The following is a 17,971-nucleotide window of genomic DNA, read 5'->3' as shown; positions in this document are numbered from 1 at the left end:
AACCCACCCCAGCCATCCCTGGGGAAGGGATGCACCAGTCAACGAGCAGAGTGAAAGCCAGGGAGGGTAAATAATTGTGACATGGCTGCTCTGGAAGACACCCCCGTGAGTGCCTGGGGGTCTTTTTGTCCTTTAACCCTCATAATGGGTCTGGGACAACTGATTAGAGGCCCAGGACAGATGAGGTGCAGAGCTCACGTGGTGAGTGCTCACCAAACCTGCTCCGTGCTGCCTTTTATGTGTCCACTCCAACATAATTTTTCACACGTTGGAAATACAGATGATTTTAGCCTGGGTCCATCTGGTTTCCCAAATAACCTGTCTATTTGATAAATAACATAAATTAAATTAGACAAGACAAACAAATAGTTTTTTTTCTCTCCCCTTTTCAGTCTCTTGGCAAAAAAGAGAAAGAAAACATAATTCAGTGAGTGCCTTGAGCCCCGAGGAGCCATGCAGCGGCGGGAGCTGGGATTATAAACGTGTCTGCAATGCCAACCTTCACCACACACCTAGGGCTGCTCCTCCCTCTGCTTTTAAGTCCTTTCTAAAAAATTCTCCATTATCATTTGGGTTCCCAAAAGCTCATTCTCTCTGCAAACTCAGCAGGTAATGTTGTGTGTTAACAGCACCGCTCTTATCAAGGCTCCCGTGGTGCAGGCAAGGATCAGGAACTCAGAGCCCATGGGTTTTATTCCTCCTGTGCCCTGTGTGGGAAAGGGAAACTGAGGCACAGAGAGGTGTTATTATTATTATAGCTACCCAACTCAGATGAAAATCTCAGGCTGCAGCCACTTCTGCACCAAAGTCACACCCAAACACCACCAACCACAACACCCAGCTGTAACTCCTCTGAGTTAGCCCAAGGCACAGTTAGGGCAGAAAAAAGGGAGGGAAGTGGGAGAAGTGGAATCAGCTCAGCCCAGGATAGCCCTGCAGACACCATTCACAGGATCACTGAGGTTGGAAAAGAACTCCAGGATGGAGAACAACCTTTGAGCAGCCTCTGCTGAGGCTGAGCTGCAGCAGTGCCTGGATGCAGGACCCTCATCCCCACCCTGAGCCATTCCCTCCCTCCCAGCCCACTCCTGGCACTTCCAGCAGCAACGGGGAGGATTTTTTCCCCCTGTTAGCAGAGCAGCCTCACATCCATGCCAGGAGGGGGGGAGCTGAATCAATACCTGAAAATGAGAAGGCAAAGCTGAGTTAATGTGGCAGACAGGAGCAGAGGGGCAGCCCTGGAAAAGCTGGAGCCAGGAGATGGAGGGGAGCAGGGCAGGGCAGGGGTGGGAGCACAGGTGAGGGTCAGGCCAAGCCCCCAGCTCTGGGACAATGAGAGCAGCAGCATCTCAGCACATGGCTCAACTCTTCCCTTGATATTCTAATTCCCACAGAACCTTGTCCCTGGTCTCCTCCCATTCCCTGGCATGAAATATGCTCCCAGGCAAGGAATTTTTAGGGTGCAATGCAGAGCTTCCAGCAGCAACTCACAAACCCTGAACTACTGCAAAGTTGTGGGGGAAATGCAGCCAGAAACCTTCCCACTCCATGTATTTAAATTTACAAACTTTTCAGGCTCAATGGTATTTTTCTACCCTTGGCTCTGAAACAAGGAAAATGTATTTTAAAGGGAAAATTCTACAGGGAAAGCAAAATAAAAGCCATCATTATGGCTAGTAGCATGTGCTGAGGAGAAGCCAGGAAACCACCAGGACCCAGCCAATCCTCTAAAGGTGCTCTTCAAACTATCACTTTCTAATGCAAAAACGTGGCAATTATAGGTCTCTATAAATTTAATCCCTTGCAATGCCACAGCATGGAAAACTGCAAGAATTTCCCCTGGAGTCAAGACACAGTTTAAGCTTTAAAGACTTTGCTTTGCCCCTGTGCCAGAGCAAGCACATTCTCTTGCTGCACTCTAGTGGCAGAGCAGGAGCAAAATTCTGGGAAAATGCCCAAATTTGGAGCTTGAATGTTTTAACCCAACAAAGCTGTGCTGAATTAGTCCAACTTTCATATCAGTGAAACACTGATGAAGAATGAAGTGGGTGCTCAGAAATCTTTTAGTTACTTGGTCCTTCAAGAAAAGTGTGATAATGAAGAAGGAAACATCATTCCTCTTCCCTAAATCTCCAATCCCAAATCCAGGTACACCAATCATTAGAATTGCTGCACTGAACTGAAATAGACATTTCTTAAGACTAGGATAAAGGAAGTTTTGTCTAGGAACTAAAAAATCCAAAACTACTGAAGCAGGAAAAAAACATATTATTCAGGCCAAGAATTTTATGCAAACCCAAGTGGAAGACTTGAGGAGTTGAAAATGCACACTCCAATAAACACAAGGGGTTGTTTTTGTTGTATTCTAATATTATTGCAGCTGTTCCTAGTGAAGAGCTGAGTTGTGGCTACAAAAAAAAAAAAAGGCAGCAATGAAAAAACAGACATAGACAGAAATAAAAAACATTGGAGAAAAAAAAACCCAGACATGAGTGAAATCCTATAAATTAACTCTAACTGCCTCCAAAATTAAAACCATGTTTTATTGTAAAGTTGCACTTTGATTAGTACCATAATTCTTTATAACATACTGTACAATAAAATATTTTACACACAGCACATCAGGCATGTGCTCAAGATGTTACAAAATTTACAGCTCAGACATTTCTCTGATGGTGTCAGCACCTCAGGTGTGTGACATCCAGTCCCAGAGAGGTTTAGTTTTAGAGCAGAACCCTGTGGCACCATTATCTGCTCTCCAACACCTTCAGGATGTGACCAGAAACATCAGAAATGCTGGACACTCTGGCTCATGTTTCTCTCACACTGTTTAGAATCGTTGTGAATGACAGCTCCTTATAAATTCCCTCATTCTAGAGCAGCCCTTTCCTTACTGGCTGCTCAGCAATGGATGGTTTCTCTTGGATGAGTGCAGCTTCCAAGAAAACAACAGAATGGATGGTTAAAAACAGCCTGAAGTTGGACAAACCAAAGCAACCCCAGCAAGTTCCCCCACCAATGCAAATAAACCCCCCCAAACCTTTTCCTCTCCCACACATTACTCACATTCTTCCCTCTCCACACACACATCTATCTGCAAGTTTAAGGACATCAACAGTAATAAAAACTTGGAAAGAAACCCTTCTCATATTGCCTCAGAAGAGACTGGGACCTTTTCCACAAAGTAAACATTTCAAGGATAAATTAGAGCTTCTAAAGAGAAGCTTAATAAATGCTCAACATTAAAGAAAATAAGACACTGGAGGGAGCCACAGCTCAAACTTTGTGCTGCAAGTGTAAACAAGTGTCCTGCCATGGCCAACACTGCTTCATTCTCTCCCAGAGCTGTAGAAATTCCTCCTTTATTGTGCTTTCAGCTACTTGAGGTATTTCCTTGTCACACCAACGGCACTTCCAGGTGGAACTGATACCCCTGCAGCACCTGTGAGGACAGCCCACAGCAGTGCAAGTTTCCTTAATGCTTGGGAAAGATCAAGTCAGCATTTCATTCCAAACCAGGAATGGATTTTGTGCTCCCATTTGCCACAGAGGACTGAGAAAAAACAAAGCACAAAACCACTGCCTGGAAATGACTGGAACTTGTGAATGAGGTGGCACCCATTTGTTTCCCTGTCTGGTGATTTCTGGCAGATTGGCAAAATAAACTGCAGCTGGCAAAGAGGAGATAATCTCTGGCTCCAAACAGGAATATTCAGCTCTCCAAGTACTGGAAAATGCTTCGGCTTTGACTGGTTTCCTCTGAGCTTTCTACCCTGGGCCGCTTTGCTGCTGGTGTTATCACTGCAGAAGGGCCTCTCTTCTTCACCTAAAGGCAGTCAAATACATTAGAATATGCAATATGTACAAAAAAAAAGTTTAAATTCTGAGTTACTAGAGAAATATTCCCTGTGTGCTCATGCCAAATATTTAAGACAGCAGTGCTCTTAACTGCTTGGCAGATTTCAGTGCCTGTGTATTCAAATAATCTCCACAACAGGCAGCACCTGCTACCCAAATCTTTACCTGAGGTTTTGATTTCTCCTTTGCCTCTTCACTCTTCTCTGGTGAAAGTGTATGAAAGACAAAATTCCTTGAATTTCGAGGGGCATTTGGATTAAGATCTGACATTGCTGCCAGCTTCTGAAGGACAGCTTTAGGTCTGTTCAAGAGTGACCCATTTTTTATCTGAAAGGCAAAGAAAAGCTGCATTAAACCATTCTCAGGAAGCAAGGCAGGTTACTTAATAAGTTACTCTGCAGAGAAAATCTACTCTCTGCTCACACATCACAACAACACAAATCAGGAGAGCCCAGAATTCAGGGGCAGCTGACTTGGCTGTGCTGGGAAATGCCATTTTTGAGGATTGGTACCCACCTGGATGTCACTGGCAGGTCTGAAGGCTTCAAACGGGTTCCTGGGTAACACAGCTGTGCCCTGTGCCACCACTGCTGGGCTGGCTGGCAGAGACATGGGGGAAAGATCAGTTTTTGAACTCTTTCCCTCTCTTCTTATCACTTCAATAAAAAGCAAACTCACCTTTCTTCTGCAGGGACTTGGCAGTCACTTTTTTTGCCAGCTTCATGAATTCACTGTCTCCACCAATTTCTTCTTCCTCCTCCTCCTGCTCTTTATTTTTTTCCTTCTGTAGCAGAGAGAAGACAATTGAAAAACTTGATAGTACAAATGGACATTTCATTCAGTATTTTAAGTAATTTTCTTTATGTAAATTAATTTTTATTTACTTTCTACTGTAAGAGGTTATTGCAATTTCTTAGATACTTCATCATCCTTGTTCTATTAATGAACAGCATCACATTCAGCTGAGAAATCTGACCTAATACTGAAGTTTAACTTGAGAATTAAACAATTTCACATTCAGCAATGACAGAGAGACTGAGCAAGGCTTTCTAGCAGCTCACCACACCTGCTCACGGAGCCACTGCTCTCGCTCAAATCGCTCCTTCCTCCACTTCACTTCTGTCTCTTCAAACTCTTCATTCTCCTCCTCATTATCTGAATCTCTCTGAAACAAGTCCATCTGTGAAGCAAAATCTGGGCAACAAAACAAGACAGTCAGCCATCAATTTTGAAATTAGAGGCTAGTAAAAAACAACAAAAAAACCCCCAAAACCAAACAAACAAGGCAAAAAAACCCAGAATCATCTCCCCACCAATTTATTCCTGAAATACTTTATTGAGGACTGTAAGTGCTACTTCACACACACACACACAAGCTCTGTTTTCAATCTTTCTCTCCATCTGTGAACTCTGGATCATGGCTCACCTATGTTTTTCCATCTGAACCTCCTGGTCCTGCCTGGGCCGTCGCTGTGCAGGTCCCCATCCAGCAGGTACCTCTCCTGGTAGAGGCGGAGCCGGCGCTTGTCATCGTCCAGCATGGCCTTCCTGCCAGCACAGGAGACAGGGACAGGTTAGCCCAGGCTAGCCAGGGCCTCACACACCCAAAAATCTAATGAGAATGGCACTGACATGTGGAATTTCTGTATCTGGTTTCCTAATTCCGCCTCGTCTGGGAGCTCCTCGTCGATAATATCTTCTTCATATTCGTTCAGGTCTTCACCATCGTACTCATCCTCACTTCCCACGTCACTCCCTGATAGCTCTGCCTCCTCTTCCATGAAATCTTGCAGTTTTCTAGGGAAAAAAAAAAGTGAAAAGAGTTCAGTTTGGGAGCAAAACAGCCATCACACAAACCTTCTGAAAGCAAGATTTATCTTTTGACAGAAAATGAACACATTTGCTAAGGATGTATCCTAATTTCTCATGTATTTTTTGAAAAGACCAAGCCTTGAATTCTTGCACATTTACACACATAGCCTGGCATGATTTACCAGCCCAAATCATTGTCATCCACCAGATTCCAAAGATGATGGCAGTAACTGTCAACTCTGTGTTTTTCTTGCTAGAACAAATAAGATCTCAAGACATGAGGAATGACAACAATATTCTTGCATCCCTTTTGTTGGTCAAAAAAATGTTGCACTGCTTTTATTGTGGCTTTTTGATTTCCATATATAATGGAAATCATCTATAACCCACAAGAGACACACTTAAATTCATGTAACATGATAGCTCCAAAGTAAAAAACCAGACCATACAAACATCTGCTAGAGAGAGAATAATTCCAAACTAAACTTCTAGTGCTATTAATATTCTATTCTCTCTGGTAATTAAGACTTTAAAAAATAATTACAGTTTTTTCTTAGAGCCTGGTCTATGTCTCAGCAGTTCTTCTTCTTCATCATCACTCCTTTCTCCTTCTTCAGCAGCACTATCTTCATCCTCTTTTTCATCCTGTCAAAGAGAAAGTTTTCAGAAAGAAGGAATTTCTGAGAGTGGATTGCTTTGTAACAACAGATTTGTCTGTTCTTCCATTAACAAGACACTAAAACCAGGCATATTTCAGAGGATTTGCATTTTTCACTGTATCATTCTATTAAAGAGCCCTTTTAAGTGATTCAAAGTATGCTCTGAAAAATGTTTCAGTAGCTTGTTATGGAAGTTGTGGTACTTTGCATTGATGGATATATTAAAAACCTAGGAAGATAAATGGAATTATTCATTTTATCCAGCAGCTGCCTGGCTCCATCAGTTCACACCTCTTCACTTGCAAAGGCCTCATCATCTGTTAAAAGCTGAAAGCCACCAAGTTCTTCTTGTTCCTCCTCTTCTTCCTCTTCCCTAGGGAAAACATAAATGGGAGAAAGGCATTTTCATCTTACCTCCAGTAAATCAAGGCAAAATTTCAACGCCCACCTCAGCTGCTATCAAGCAATTCCCTGTGAGTGCTCAGAGCTACAATCTGCCAGCAGCATTTAGCAATAAATGCCTCAAATCCCCATTTGAGTTGATGTTTTAAGACTTCAGGTCTTCACTTGCAGAAACCATGGGACAAGCACTAATTTTTCCAATTCTTTTTCCTCCTCTCAAATTCCTCTTAGATCCCCTTAACATTCCCACTTATTAAGCCTCACTATCCTTTTGTCCAATTAGTCAATAAAAAACTCCAAGTATCCAACTTTTACATTTCATTATGGCAGTTTGGCAACAGCCCAGAAGAGACTCCAAAAAGTCCCACTTTTAATCATCTTTTCTCAGTTTAATTGAACTTCTTCACTGTTTCTTTCAGTGTAACACTAAGACAAAAAAATTTCCCTTCACAGTAGCTGTGGGAAACAGTTTATGCTGCCAATTAGAGAGTAATTGCTGAGCAATTTGCAGTATTCCTCCCCTTCACCTCCAAAACAAAGCTCACTTTCACTGACAGCAAATTGATGTTAAAAAAGAAAACACTTCTAAGAGTGAAACAAGACAGTTACCAGAATTATCTTCTGTAAATTTTAGGAGAGCAATGCTAACCTGTCTGTGGGAAAGGAGCCTGAACAGAGCTCCAGAGCCTCTGCCATTGGATCTTCTATGTCACTGTATTTTTCTGCCTTGGAAGACACTGAAGAAGCCCATGTTGGAGAACCTGCTACAGAAAGCAGTGAGATGCAACTTATTTCTGCTCTTAAAGTGTCAGAGAACACCCCAAAAATACAACTGCATATGCTCCCAACAAAGACAAAACTCCACATGTGGCATCAGTACCCAGACTTGAAGTCACCCCAGCTAAAAATTTCTAAATCAAAACTGAAAAGAGAATTCAGGACATACTCTGAGACACGAATTTCCCTGAACAAAGATTGAGCAGCTCCTCCATGTTCTGCTTTTTGGTGCTGCTGGTGTTTGCCACGTGCTCAGCTTGGCTGCTGAACTGTCCAGAGCACAGGTCCAGTAACTCATCCATGTTGGCATCCATGGCATTCTCATCCATGCTAGCCAGTGGCAGCTGATGCTTTGAGGACTGGTATTTATTCCTGTGTTGTCCAACGTTCAAGAACCTGAAAGAAAGGCTGTAGTTAGAAAAATCTTGCTGGTCTGCACATCCTGTTTCTGTTAAACACCATCCTTTACACCCATCACTCACCCATCTGCATCAAGCAGCTGGCTTTGAGTGTCATCTTCCAGGGAAAACTGAAACCTTGACTCCCCAGCCCCTGGAAATAAACTCTTGGGCTCAGGAGAAGCATTATACAGGTCCTGGGAATCTTCTATGGGAAGAGAAGGCTCAGAGGTCTTTCCTGAGCTCTAATCAAGGGAATACAAAAATACAGAAGTTTAGCAAGCTTAAATTTAAATGCAAGGGGCACTGGAACAGACTTCCCAGGGAAGCTGTGGCTGCCCCATCCCTGAAAGTGTTCCTGGCCAGGCTGGATGGGGCTTGGAACACTCTGGGACAGTGGAAGGTGTCCCTGCCCATGGCAGGGGCTGGGATGAGATGAGCTCTGAGGTTCCTTCCAACCCAAACCAGGCAGGAATCAAATTATGTTCATGCTGCTCCACTACACCACAGGAGTTCACTGACATCAGATGGTGTGCAGCCCTTGTAAGCATTCTTAAAAATCATATTTATGATGCACACATATAAAAGCCAGATTATAGCATCTTTTCTTTGATGCTTTAGAATATAAATTTTATAATATCATTTTTATCCATTCCAATGTGGACACAAACCCAAGGGGCAGTTTGCTCTTCTGAAATCTGACTGATACCAAAGCATTTATCTGAGTTGATTCTTTTGATAGCTCTGACCATCAGCATAAAACACATTTATTGACTTCCCACCGTGTTAGTATAAGACACAACCAGGCCTGAGAATCTCACCTTGGAAGCAGAGCTGATAAAACTTGTTTTGAAGAAACCTGGGGAGGGTGACCTGAACCCCCCTGCTGCAGGGAAGAAGCTCCCTCCCCTCGAGGCCTGCTTGTTACAGGGCTGGTAGGATGGGATCATGGAGCCAATGAACTCAAAGCTGCTGTTGTGGCTGTTCTCCTTTGGCAGGGCTGGTAGAGAAAATGAATCATCATCCTCTGGAAATAAAAAAAAAAAATATATATAGTGCTTAACTTTCTTTGTGTGTGTAATCCAGCAAAACCTCAAAATATTTTGCAACACTGACACCTTGCTAAAAATTCATTTTGTGGTTGTGTTGGATTTCCTTCTTCTCAGAGGAAGCATATTACTTGTTTTAACTTATCTTATTGACTTCTGACATTTCGTATTTCTTCCAGTATTATTTTGAACAGTATTTTTCCCTCCAGTTTTTTCAAGCCCACACATTATTTCATCAATCTAAACTTTTAAAATCATACTGTATGTATATACAGGAGATGAAATAACAGAAATACTGAATATCAGTCTTAAACAGAAACTTTTACATATGCTAAATAAAAAAGAAAAACAAAAACCAAACAATTATCTAGGGCAATAATTCTATTTTACCTAACTTGTTGGGTCCTTTGTCTACAGTTTCTTCCATTTCTAGTTTTTCATCAGGAAGGGAATATCTGCAATTCATAAAAGGTATTTGCTAATAAATTTAGGATTTAAATTTATTTAATTGCAAATTGTAAAAAAACCAAGGGACCACAAAAATACTTATAAAAGGCACTTTAAATAAAAAAGTGCTGATCAAACTCATGCTGATCAAATTTAAAATTTCTCAGTCACCATTTTTAAGGCTTGGATAATTTACCCCATTTTTGAGGAGCTGTCCTTAAAAAGCATCAATGTGGACTCTGTTGAAGGATGTTTTAGAACAGAATCACCACGCTCAGATTTCTCCAGCTTTTCTCCATCAATGGATTCTTTGTCAGTTTCTTTATCACCATCTTCGGCGTGTTTCTCTTCTCTATCTTCATTATCTTCCTCTGCTTCATCAAGCAGAAATTCTGAATTCTAAAAAACATCCCCAAACACAGCACAGATATAATGACTGTTGTCATGGCAAACCCTACCCCAGGTGAGGTACGTGACCTGTTTGGCCCTGCCAGCAACGAGCCAAGGATTTATAAAAAGGGAAAGGGGCATCAAAACCTTTTAAACATTTCAATTTGGTTTTAGAGTGTTTTGACAAATAAAGAAAATACTTATTAATTCAAAGTTAGACAAGCCAAATGCTGATTGTGCCAACTATAGCAATTTTTTAGCTTCTAGGAAGAATTCTTAGCAATTCCCCCAAGCAGCAGTGTACAAAAGTGCCATTCCACTGGGGAGAGGAAGCAGAACAGAGATGCTATGAGGTTATGGAGAAATGCTGCATACAGACCTCATGATCACCTTCTTCTTCTTCTTCTTCCTCCTCAGACTCATCTGTCATCTCTTCCTCCTCCTCCTCCTCCTCTTCCTCCAGCATCTCCTCATTGTCCAGCCTAAACAGTGCTTGGCGCTTCTGGCGCTCCTCGCTCCTGCGGAGCTTCATGGCCTCCTGCAGCTTGGCCTTCAGGGCCTGCAGCTTTTCACCTGCACAGGAAAAGATTCAGAGAAGGGTTTGGGCTGGAAGAGACCTTAAAGTTCACCCCTTTCCACCACTGCCATGGGCAGGGACACTCTCCACTAGACCAGGTTGCTCCAAGCCCCGTCCTAGCTGTGCTCGGACACTTCCAGGGATCCAGGGGCAGCCACAGCTTCTCATGGAAGCATGAAAAATCTAAGGAATTAATCACAAATATCTGACTGAAGCTGTCCTACACAGGCCACTGCTATTTCAGTGGTCTACCAAGAATTTTTTAATAAAACAAGGCTGTCCACTAGGGGGAACATAAACAGTAATCTTACAGAAGATCCCTTCACCTGTATTTTGTAGGGCAGCATTAAGAAACACAGCATGAGAGGAAAATAGAGTGTTTCCCAATTCAATCCTTGTCTCTTCTCCTCCTCCACTAACCTGGCTTTGTGTGGACTGCTTCCTCCAGGCTCTCTGCAGCCAAAACTGCTGGCACCACGTCTGCTCTCAGCTCCTCTTTCCCATCAGATGTTGTTTCCTTACGGATAATGTTCATATTTATGGCCCGTTCCCCTTTAGATTTTGCTGGCTGGAGAGTGTGCTTCAAGAAACGTGCTTTCAGGGCTTCTAGTTCTTGAAATACAAATTAATTAAATCAATGTGATAGCATGTAAAAGCACTGACTCTTAAGAGTTGTAGTAAGAGTAGGTCTTGAGCATTTTTTGCCCCCAAGGTTTATTTTAAAGCTAAATTTAAAAAAGAATAGTTTAAAAGCTAAACCTTGAATACTAAAATATTTGCAAACCCATTCTATTCAACTAATAATAAACCACCACAGAATATTTATGCTGTAGTTTGTATTTCATTTATACTAGCTAATATTAAATTATCTTACCATTGACTACCATTTGTCCACAAGACCTCAATTCACTTCCAGCCCAGCCTCCCATCCACCAGGCAATTCTAAATTTCTGTTAACATATCTCAAAGAATCCACACTGGTAAGTGAATGTGCCTGACTGTTCTATCACCTAATATTTCTGAATTTTCCAGCCAAGCTCAGATCAACACTGCTTAGGACTACAACACAAGTGATACCTTTATTTGAATCGGCTTCCTCGAGGGTTATGAAGGATTCATTGTCAGAGCAGATTCTTGGCTGGATGGACAGGTCTATTCCCAGTTCACGAAGTTTATCCAGCTTGGATTTCCTCACTTTTTCAGGCTGTGCCACCAACCCAGGCCCCACTTGTTGAGTGTTTGTTTCCCCTTGTACATCTGGTGCTGTTTCTCCTCTTTCCATGAGGGCATCTCCAGATGCTGCAGGAATTTCACTCTCCTTTTGCTGATCACACTCAGTGCTCAGGCAGCTGGGGAGCTGCTGTGCCTCTGTGTTATCATCAGTTACAGTCCCTACAACTGCATGAGAATCCTCCCTGTCCTGCCTGGGCTGCTCAGCACAGTCCTCTGCCAAGTTCCTCCCTTCAGCAGCAAGAGGCTCAGTCACAGAATCATCCACATCTCTGCCCAGGTTCATTTCTGGTTCAGCAGCTGCTGATTGATCACCTTCCACTGGCCCATCTTTGCAATCCTTGCTCAAGCTCCCAACAGCTGCAGATTCTTCATTTAAGGGCAGTTGGTATTTAGAGGACCTAAAAAAGGCAGAAAGAAACATACCACCCATGGTTAGTGTGAAAGGGAGAGAAGGCTGAGGACAAACTGAGAGGAAGAAACCATTTCCTAATTACTGTCATTAACCTGTAGGAAGAGATGAAGGACAGAAATCTGGGAAACTTTGTAAGAACTTAAGGAAGTGTAAAAGCTTTGTACTGGTTACAGAATCAGAGCGTGAAATTCCTGAGGAATTTTGTGACTACTTAGCTTCAGTATTTTACTACACATTACTCAGAGAAGAAACAGTCCAAGTAAAATATTGGGGTTCAGCCTAAATCCCATTAAAGTAACTCTGCACCAGCAAGTTCCTTCATATGAGTTACTCCTGGCCCTGATCACTTCAACAGTGTGACTCTGTCAGGCGAGCAGCATTGCCTGATGTTAGCAATGACATTCTCCTAATTTCCTACTTTTATGGATTTAAAGGAGCCTAAGAAAGTCTGGTTATCCTCCAAGAAAAGCTAGAGATGCTTAAAGTTTATGAAAAAATTGGATGAGGAAGGTTTAAGTCCTTACTTCAGCAGGGCCATGGCATTTCCTTGACATGCTGGTCGAGGTCTGCTCTTGAAGAAGTCATGAACACTTTTGGCCTCAGGCACATGATATGGGAGAGACAGAGATGATTCTGCCAGAGAAAGACAGTGAGAGAAGATTTAAAACATGTTCTGAGCCCTTTATTTGATAACAGGTATCTTTATTTGCATTAGTTACAAAAATACCTTTAGCAGGTCCTTCAGTAAAAATGGTCTCGCACCCTTCAACCCTCAATAAGTCACATTAGGTCAAAGAAGGCTCTAACCTTCTGGGTAAATGCTTTCAATTTCTCCTCTGAATTTTTGAACAGTTCTTACCCCTTTACATATAAAGAATTTAAGTTTTACCTCTAAGAAGTCGTTGGGTCTCACTGTGTAGCTGTTTAATGGCTTCTTTACTTAACCGAGCTGCTTTCCGCTCCTTAGGGGGAGAAAAGAAAGGTTTTGAAGTCAGGAAACAAACATGGGGCTCCTTCTCTACTTCTTAAATAGCTTATTTTTCCCTTTCAATTAGCAAGGCATCAGAATAAAGCATCCAGTTCAAAAAAAACAAAACCACACTGTGCACACAAAAGCATTTTAGTCACGACAAACAACAATACAGAGCTTTAAAAAGATGGAGACTTCACCTTCCTTTTTGGCTCCTTCAGTATGGGCTCCTCATTCTCCTCATCAAATACATGTTTGTAGCCCTCACTGTCAGGAAAACGTTCTTTGTTCTATGGGGCATAAGAAGAAATTCAATGATTTCTGTCAAAAATCTGGCACTATCAAGGGCAAACACATCACAAATGACTCTGCAGAACTACCACTGGTCAGCAAAGCCAGCAAGTGTACTCATAAACCAGCACAAGCCCCACAAAGGGCAGAATGCAAAACTCCTGCTCACAAACCAGCACAAACCCCACAAAAGGCAGAATGCAAAGCTCCTGCTCATAAACCAGCACAAGCCCCACAAAGGGCAGAATGCACAGCTCCTGCTCACAAACCAGCACAAACCCCACAAAGGGCAGATTGCAAAGCTCCTACTCCAGATTTTTAACTTGCTAGGACAACATCCCCCCCATCTTAAAAAACAAATCCAGAAGGCTGTCCTCTCTCCTGCCACAGCAGCACAGCTCCACCATGGTCAAAGAGAGTTTTAGGATCTGCTCAGGTGCTAAATCCAGTAACCATGCAATGATTTGGGTTGCAAAAGACCTTCAAGTTCATCCCATTCCAGCCTCTTCCACTGTGCCAGGTTGCTCCAAGCCCCATCCAACCTGGCCTTGGGCACTTCCAGGGATCCAGGGGCAGCCACAGCTGCTCTGAGCACCTGTGCCAGGGTCTCCCCACCCTCACAGGAAATAATTCTTTCCCACTATCTAATCTAAACCTATTTTCTATCAGTTTGAAAGACAGTACATTTACAATAATTTTTGTATCACAGCCAACTGTTACCTTGTATTTTTTTATTTTGTTTTTCACAGCTGCTCTTATGGATTCTAGGGACTCTTCATCCTCAAGGGGTTGATCATTCTCCTCTTCCAAGCCATTATCAAAGAGGTCCTTGTCATCCAGGAGACATCCACTGTCATTGAAGGGAAACCTCTCAGCACCATTCACCTGCTTCCAGAAGAATAAATTATTGGTGTGATTCCTTTGAGTAGGTCCCTTTGGTTCTTTGACATTAATTTAAAATGGCATTAATCATCAAGTGTTAGGTTTTGCAGGTCTTCAAACTGCAAATTTAATGCAATTTAATTGAAATTAACCTGCAGACTGTGCAGGTAAGACTTGTATGTTGTGGATCCCAAACCTGCTGCAGGAATGTGGACACGACACTGAAGCTTTGCAACACAAAAGATAATATATAATTTTATACTATATAGTATTATATATATTGTAATATGCAATATAAATATATACAAGCAAGAATAAATTTAGCTTAGTTGAGAAATTATAATATATATATTTAGTAATATATTATATATACATATTATATAATATTATATATAATATATTATATATACTTAATAATGTATATACTATATAAATTAAAATGCATACAAGCAATAATAAATTTAGTTTAGTTGAGAAATTATTATACATATATTTAATAATATATAATATATAGTATATATATTTAATAATATATATAATATATAAATTAAAATGCATACAAGCAATAATAAATTTAGTTTAGTTGAGAAATTATCTGAGGATTTGTGCCAACACACCCACCTCTGCCACAGGCTTCTTTTCTTTCCTCAGCTGTTTAATGGACTCCATGATTTTCTCCTTCTCCTTTCTCCTTCTGGATTTTGCTACAGCTTCTTTTGCTGGCTCCCCTTCAACATCATGCTTCTGTTTATGTTTCCTGTACTTCCTCCCAGATTTTAGGGGTCTCTCCTCTTCCAGCTCCCCCTCAGGCAAGCCAGCTGTCCTGCCTGTGTCAAGGTTTTCAGGCTGCAGGGGGTCACCAGAGTCGCTGTCATCGCTGTCCAGCAGAGCTGGGCACACCCGATGGGATTTCTTCTTTCCAGCAGCAATGTTCTCCTTCTCCTCCCCGTTTTCCTTGTCTCCACCCAAAGCATTTTCCTGCACAGGTGAGCCTCCATCCTCCTCCTCTTCGCTCTCACTGTCCTCGAGCACCTTCTGGTTTTTTGCTTTTTTACGCACAAAAATTTCTTCTTCTGAATCTGGAAAAAAAATTAAAAAAATTTTTAAGTGCCACAAGTAACTTAACAAACAATCAAATTTACATCTGTTAAATTTGACATATATCACCATCCACAGCAAATAAGCTTCTCATGGAAGCTTATTTCAATCTCGACTTTCCAAAATCCACTTTTCCCCAGAGAACAGCATTTAATTAACCCAAATTGATGTTAGAGGTTTTTAACCTTAAAAAAAAAAAAAAAGGCAAAGCTGAAAACCCTTCACTGAGAGTGTCTTGCCTTGAAATAGTAACAAAAATCACACTACATAGATTAAACAAAACAGGGGAAAAAGTGAGTAAGTAATTAAATCACATCTCATTCATCCCATTCTTTTTCTTTCTGTAGCTCACAAAACACTCTTCAGAGGTTTAAAGATGCCTGCCCACATTCTGAGCAACACGAAGAATTTGGCTTCCTACAGGTCAAGCAGTGATAATCTCCTAAAAGATATTTATGAAACAAAAAATGCAGTGTTGGAGAAACCCAATTCATGGGGATGTCACAGACCTCTGTCCTCGAAGGATGCTGTGCTCTTGCCAAGGGGACCTGGGGATGCTGTCTCACAGCTGCCCTGGCCGCTGTCAGAGTCGCTGTCCAGGGGTTTCTGCAGGTCTGGGTTCAGATCCGCCAGTGGAAGCTACAAAGCAAAATATGAATTTTCTTACTGGGGGAAATATTTCCTAATGGGGTAACATATTGTTTATGTAGTCCTGACTGCTGGCATCCAAATTTATCCCAAAACCTTGGCTAAGCCCTCACACACAATGAAATCCACATGCACTCTCCTTATATTTTAATTATGATATTTACATATTTAGTAATATTTATTATTATTATTGATATTTACCATATTTATCAACACAAATGCTATTCACATATACGGTAGTATATGTGGGACTTTACATAACAAAAGCACAGAATCGACATTGACTGATGTGATCCTACTCAGACCGGACGACTTTTACTCGTTATTTTATTAGTTATTAATTTTATTCAGAGCCGGCACCGCGGGCCCAGCGGCCCTCCCGGCATGCACCGCGCCCGAGGACACCGGCTGAGCGCGGCCTTCCCAGCGTGCCCCGCGGCCGGCAGGGCGGGCACGGGGCATGCTGGGAGCTGTAGTCTGCCAGGAGGGGCGAGCCCAGTGACGGCGCGGGACCGCTCGCGATCAAGGGCGGCCGGCAGCGGGGGTTGGTGGCTACTGGCTCCGTCACCGGCACTGCTACCCGAAAGGGCACCGTACCGGAACGGTTACTGGAACCGCCACCTCCCTCGCTGTCCCTCCCGGGCCTTCCACCTCGCCACAGCCCGAGGAGTCGCAAGGCCTCGGGCAGCCGCGAGCCGCCTCCGCCGTCAGGATCCGGCTGGCCATGCCGAACGCAGGGGAGCGGCAGGACTCACCTCAACAGAACCCTCCGTTGTTACCGGTACCGCCGCCATGGCCCGCCCGCGCTCCCGCCGCCCGGGGACCGCTTCGAGCCTTCGCGCGCTGCTCCGGCCCCGCCCCGGTCCGGAATCACCCAATAGCTGTCCAGATGAGCGCCGTGAGCCCCGCCCCTCACCGCCTTGCTGGGCGGGGTTCCCTGAAACCACGCCCCCCTGCATGGACCAATCGCGGCTCCCGCTCTCAGGCCGCCCGCGCGCACTATTGCGCCGCCTAGTGGCGGGGGCGCTTCCCGCGCGCGGGCTGAGGCGGGACCGTGAGGGGACACGAGGGGATGTTAGGGAACACGAGAGGGCATGAGGGGAAACGAGAGGATGTTAGGGGACATGAGGGGACACGAGGGGACGTGAGGGGACACGAGGGGACGTGAGGGGACACGAGAGGATGTTAGGGAACACGAGGGGACACGAGGGGACATGAGGGGATGTGAGGGAACACGAGGGGCGTGAGGGGACACGAGGGGACGTGAGGGGACACGAGAGGATGTTAGGGAACACGAGGGGGCGTGAGGGGACGTGAGGTGAGGGGACACGAGGGGACATGAGGGAACACGAGGGGCGTGAGGGGACACGAGGGGATGTGAGGGGACACGAGGAGACGTGAGGGGACATGAGGGTATGTGAGGGGACACGAGGGGATGTGAGGAGACATGATGGGACACGAGGGGATGTGAGGGGATGTGAGGGACCGAGGGGGAGCGAGAGGGACGGTGAGGGACTGTGAAGGGCCGAAACGGACCGTGAGGGGCCGAGACCACATGAGAAGGGATGCGAGGGGACGTGGGGGGCCGAGCGGGACATGGGGGACTGAGAGGAGTCATGAGGACACGAGAGGGGACGTGAGGGACTGAGAGGAGCCGTGAGGGACCGAGAGGAGAAGTGAGGGGGCGTGAAGGGTCCGGGGATTTACAGCTCTGTCAATAATCGCCATTGTGGGGACAGGGCTCTGCTGCCAAAACATTTCACATTGCTTCATGGGTTAAACAGAGCCTATGTTTCGTTTTCATCTTCAGGCTATGCTACATGTCATGTCTCTGGGTGACCGTGTGGGTGAGAACACACGAGTCGAGCTCAGGGATATTAGATACACACAGCTATTACTGTCAGCAGCGTCCTATTTACAGAATAAAATACATGCATTTTCCGTTGGCTGCTGTACAGACATACTCTGAGCCAACCATCATGTTAGGTGAATGGGTGCTCAAATCTTTTGGGTAAATTCTTTCAATTTATTTCAATTTCTCCCGTGAATTTCTGAATATTCCCTCTAC

The 17,971-nt window shown here is 43.8% G+C and overlaps 1 protein-coding gene across 4 annotated transcripts; it reads right to left on the bottom strand.

Annotated features, from left to right (window-relative positions):
* Window positions 1–2,522: 2,522 nt before the first annotated feature.
* On the bottom strand, window positions 2,523–16,881 carry CLSPN (claspin). 4 transcript variants are annotated; one of them, XM_041479456.1, is made up of 25 exons: window positions 16,659–16,881; window positions 15,765–15,894; window positions 14,779–15,236; window positions 13,996–14,163; window positions 13,185–13,274; window positions 12,904–12,976; window positions 12,539–12,647; window positions 11,447–12,000; window positions 10,790–10,981; window positions 10,172–10,365; window positions 9,599–9,801; window positions 9,346–9,410; window positions 8,728–8,933; window positions 7,991–8,151; window positions 7,678–7,904; window positions 7,381–7,492; window positions 6,621–6,702; window positions 6,215–6,315; window positions 5,491–5,655; window positions 5,285–5,406; window positions 4,925–5,052; window positions 4,537–4,642; window positions 4,375–4,457; window positions 4,024–4,185; window positions 2,523–3,826 (listed from the first exon to the last, which is right to left on the bottom strand). In XM_041479456.1, exons 1-25 carry the CDS (start codon window positions 16,860–16,862, stop codon window positions 3,713–3,715), a joined length of 4,209 nt encoding a protein of 1,402 aa, XP_041335390.1. In that variant the 5' UTR covers window positions 16,863–16,881; the 3' UTR covers window positions 2,523–3,712. The 4 variants fall into 4 exon arrangements, with proteins under 4 accessions (XP_041335390.1, XP_041335388.1, XP_041335387.1 ...); XM_041479454.1 differs by having other exon boundaries at window positions 7,381–7,495; window positions 16,659–16,880; XM_041479453.1 differs by having other exon boundaries at window positions 7,381–7,495; window positions 7,678–7,916; window positions 13,996–14,160; window positions 16,659–16,880.
* Between the last annotated feature and the right edge of the window lie 1,090 nt (window positions 16,882–17,971).

Source organism: Pyrgilauda ruficollis, unplaced genomic scaffold (assembly GCF_017590135.1).
Source record: "Pyrgilauda ruficollis isolate IOZ18807 unplaced genomic scaffold, ASM1759013v1 scaffold48, whole genome shotgun sequence".
NCBI classification, from domain to species: Eukaryota; Metazoa; Chordata; class Aves; order Passeriformes; family Passeridae; genus Pyrgilauda; species Pyrgilauda ruficollis.
This window is presented reverse-complemented; position numbering and strand designations above follow the sequence as displayed.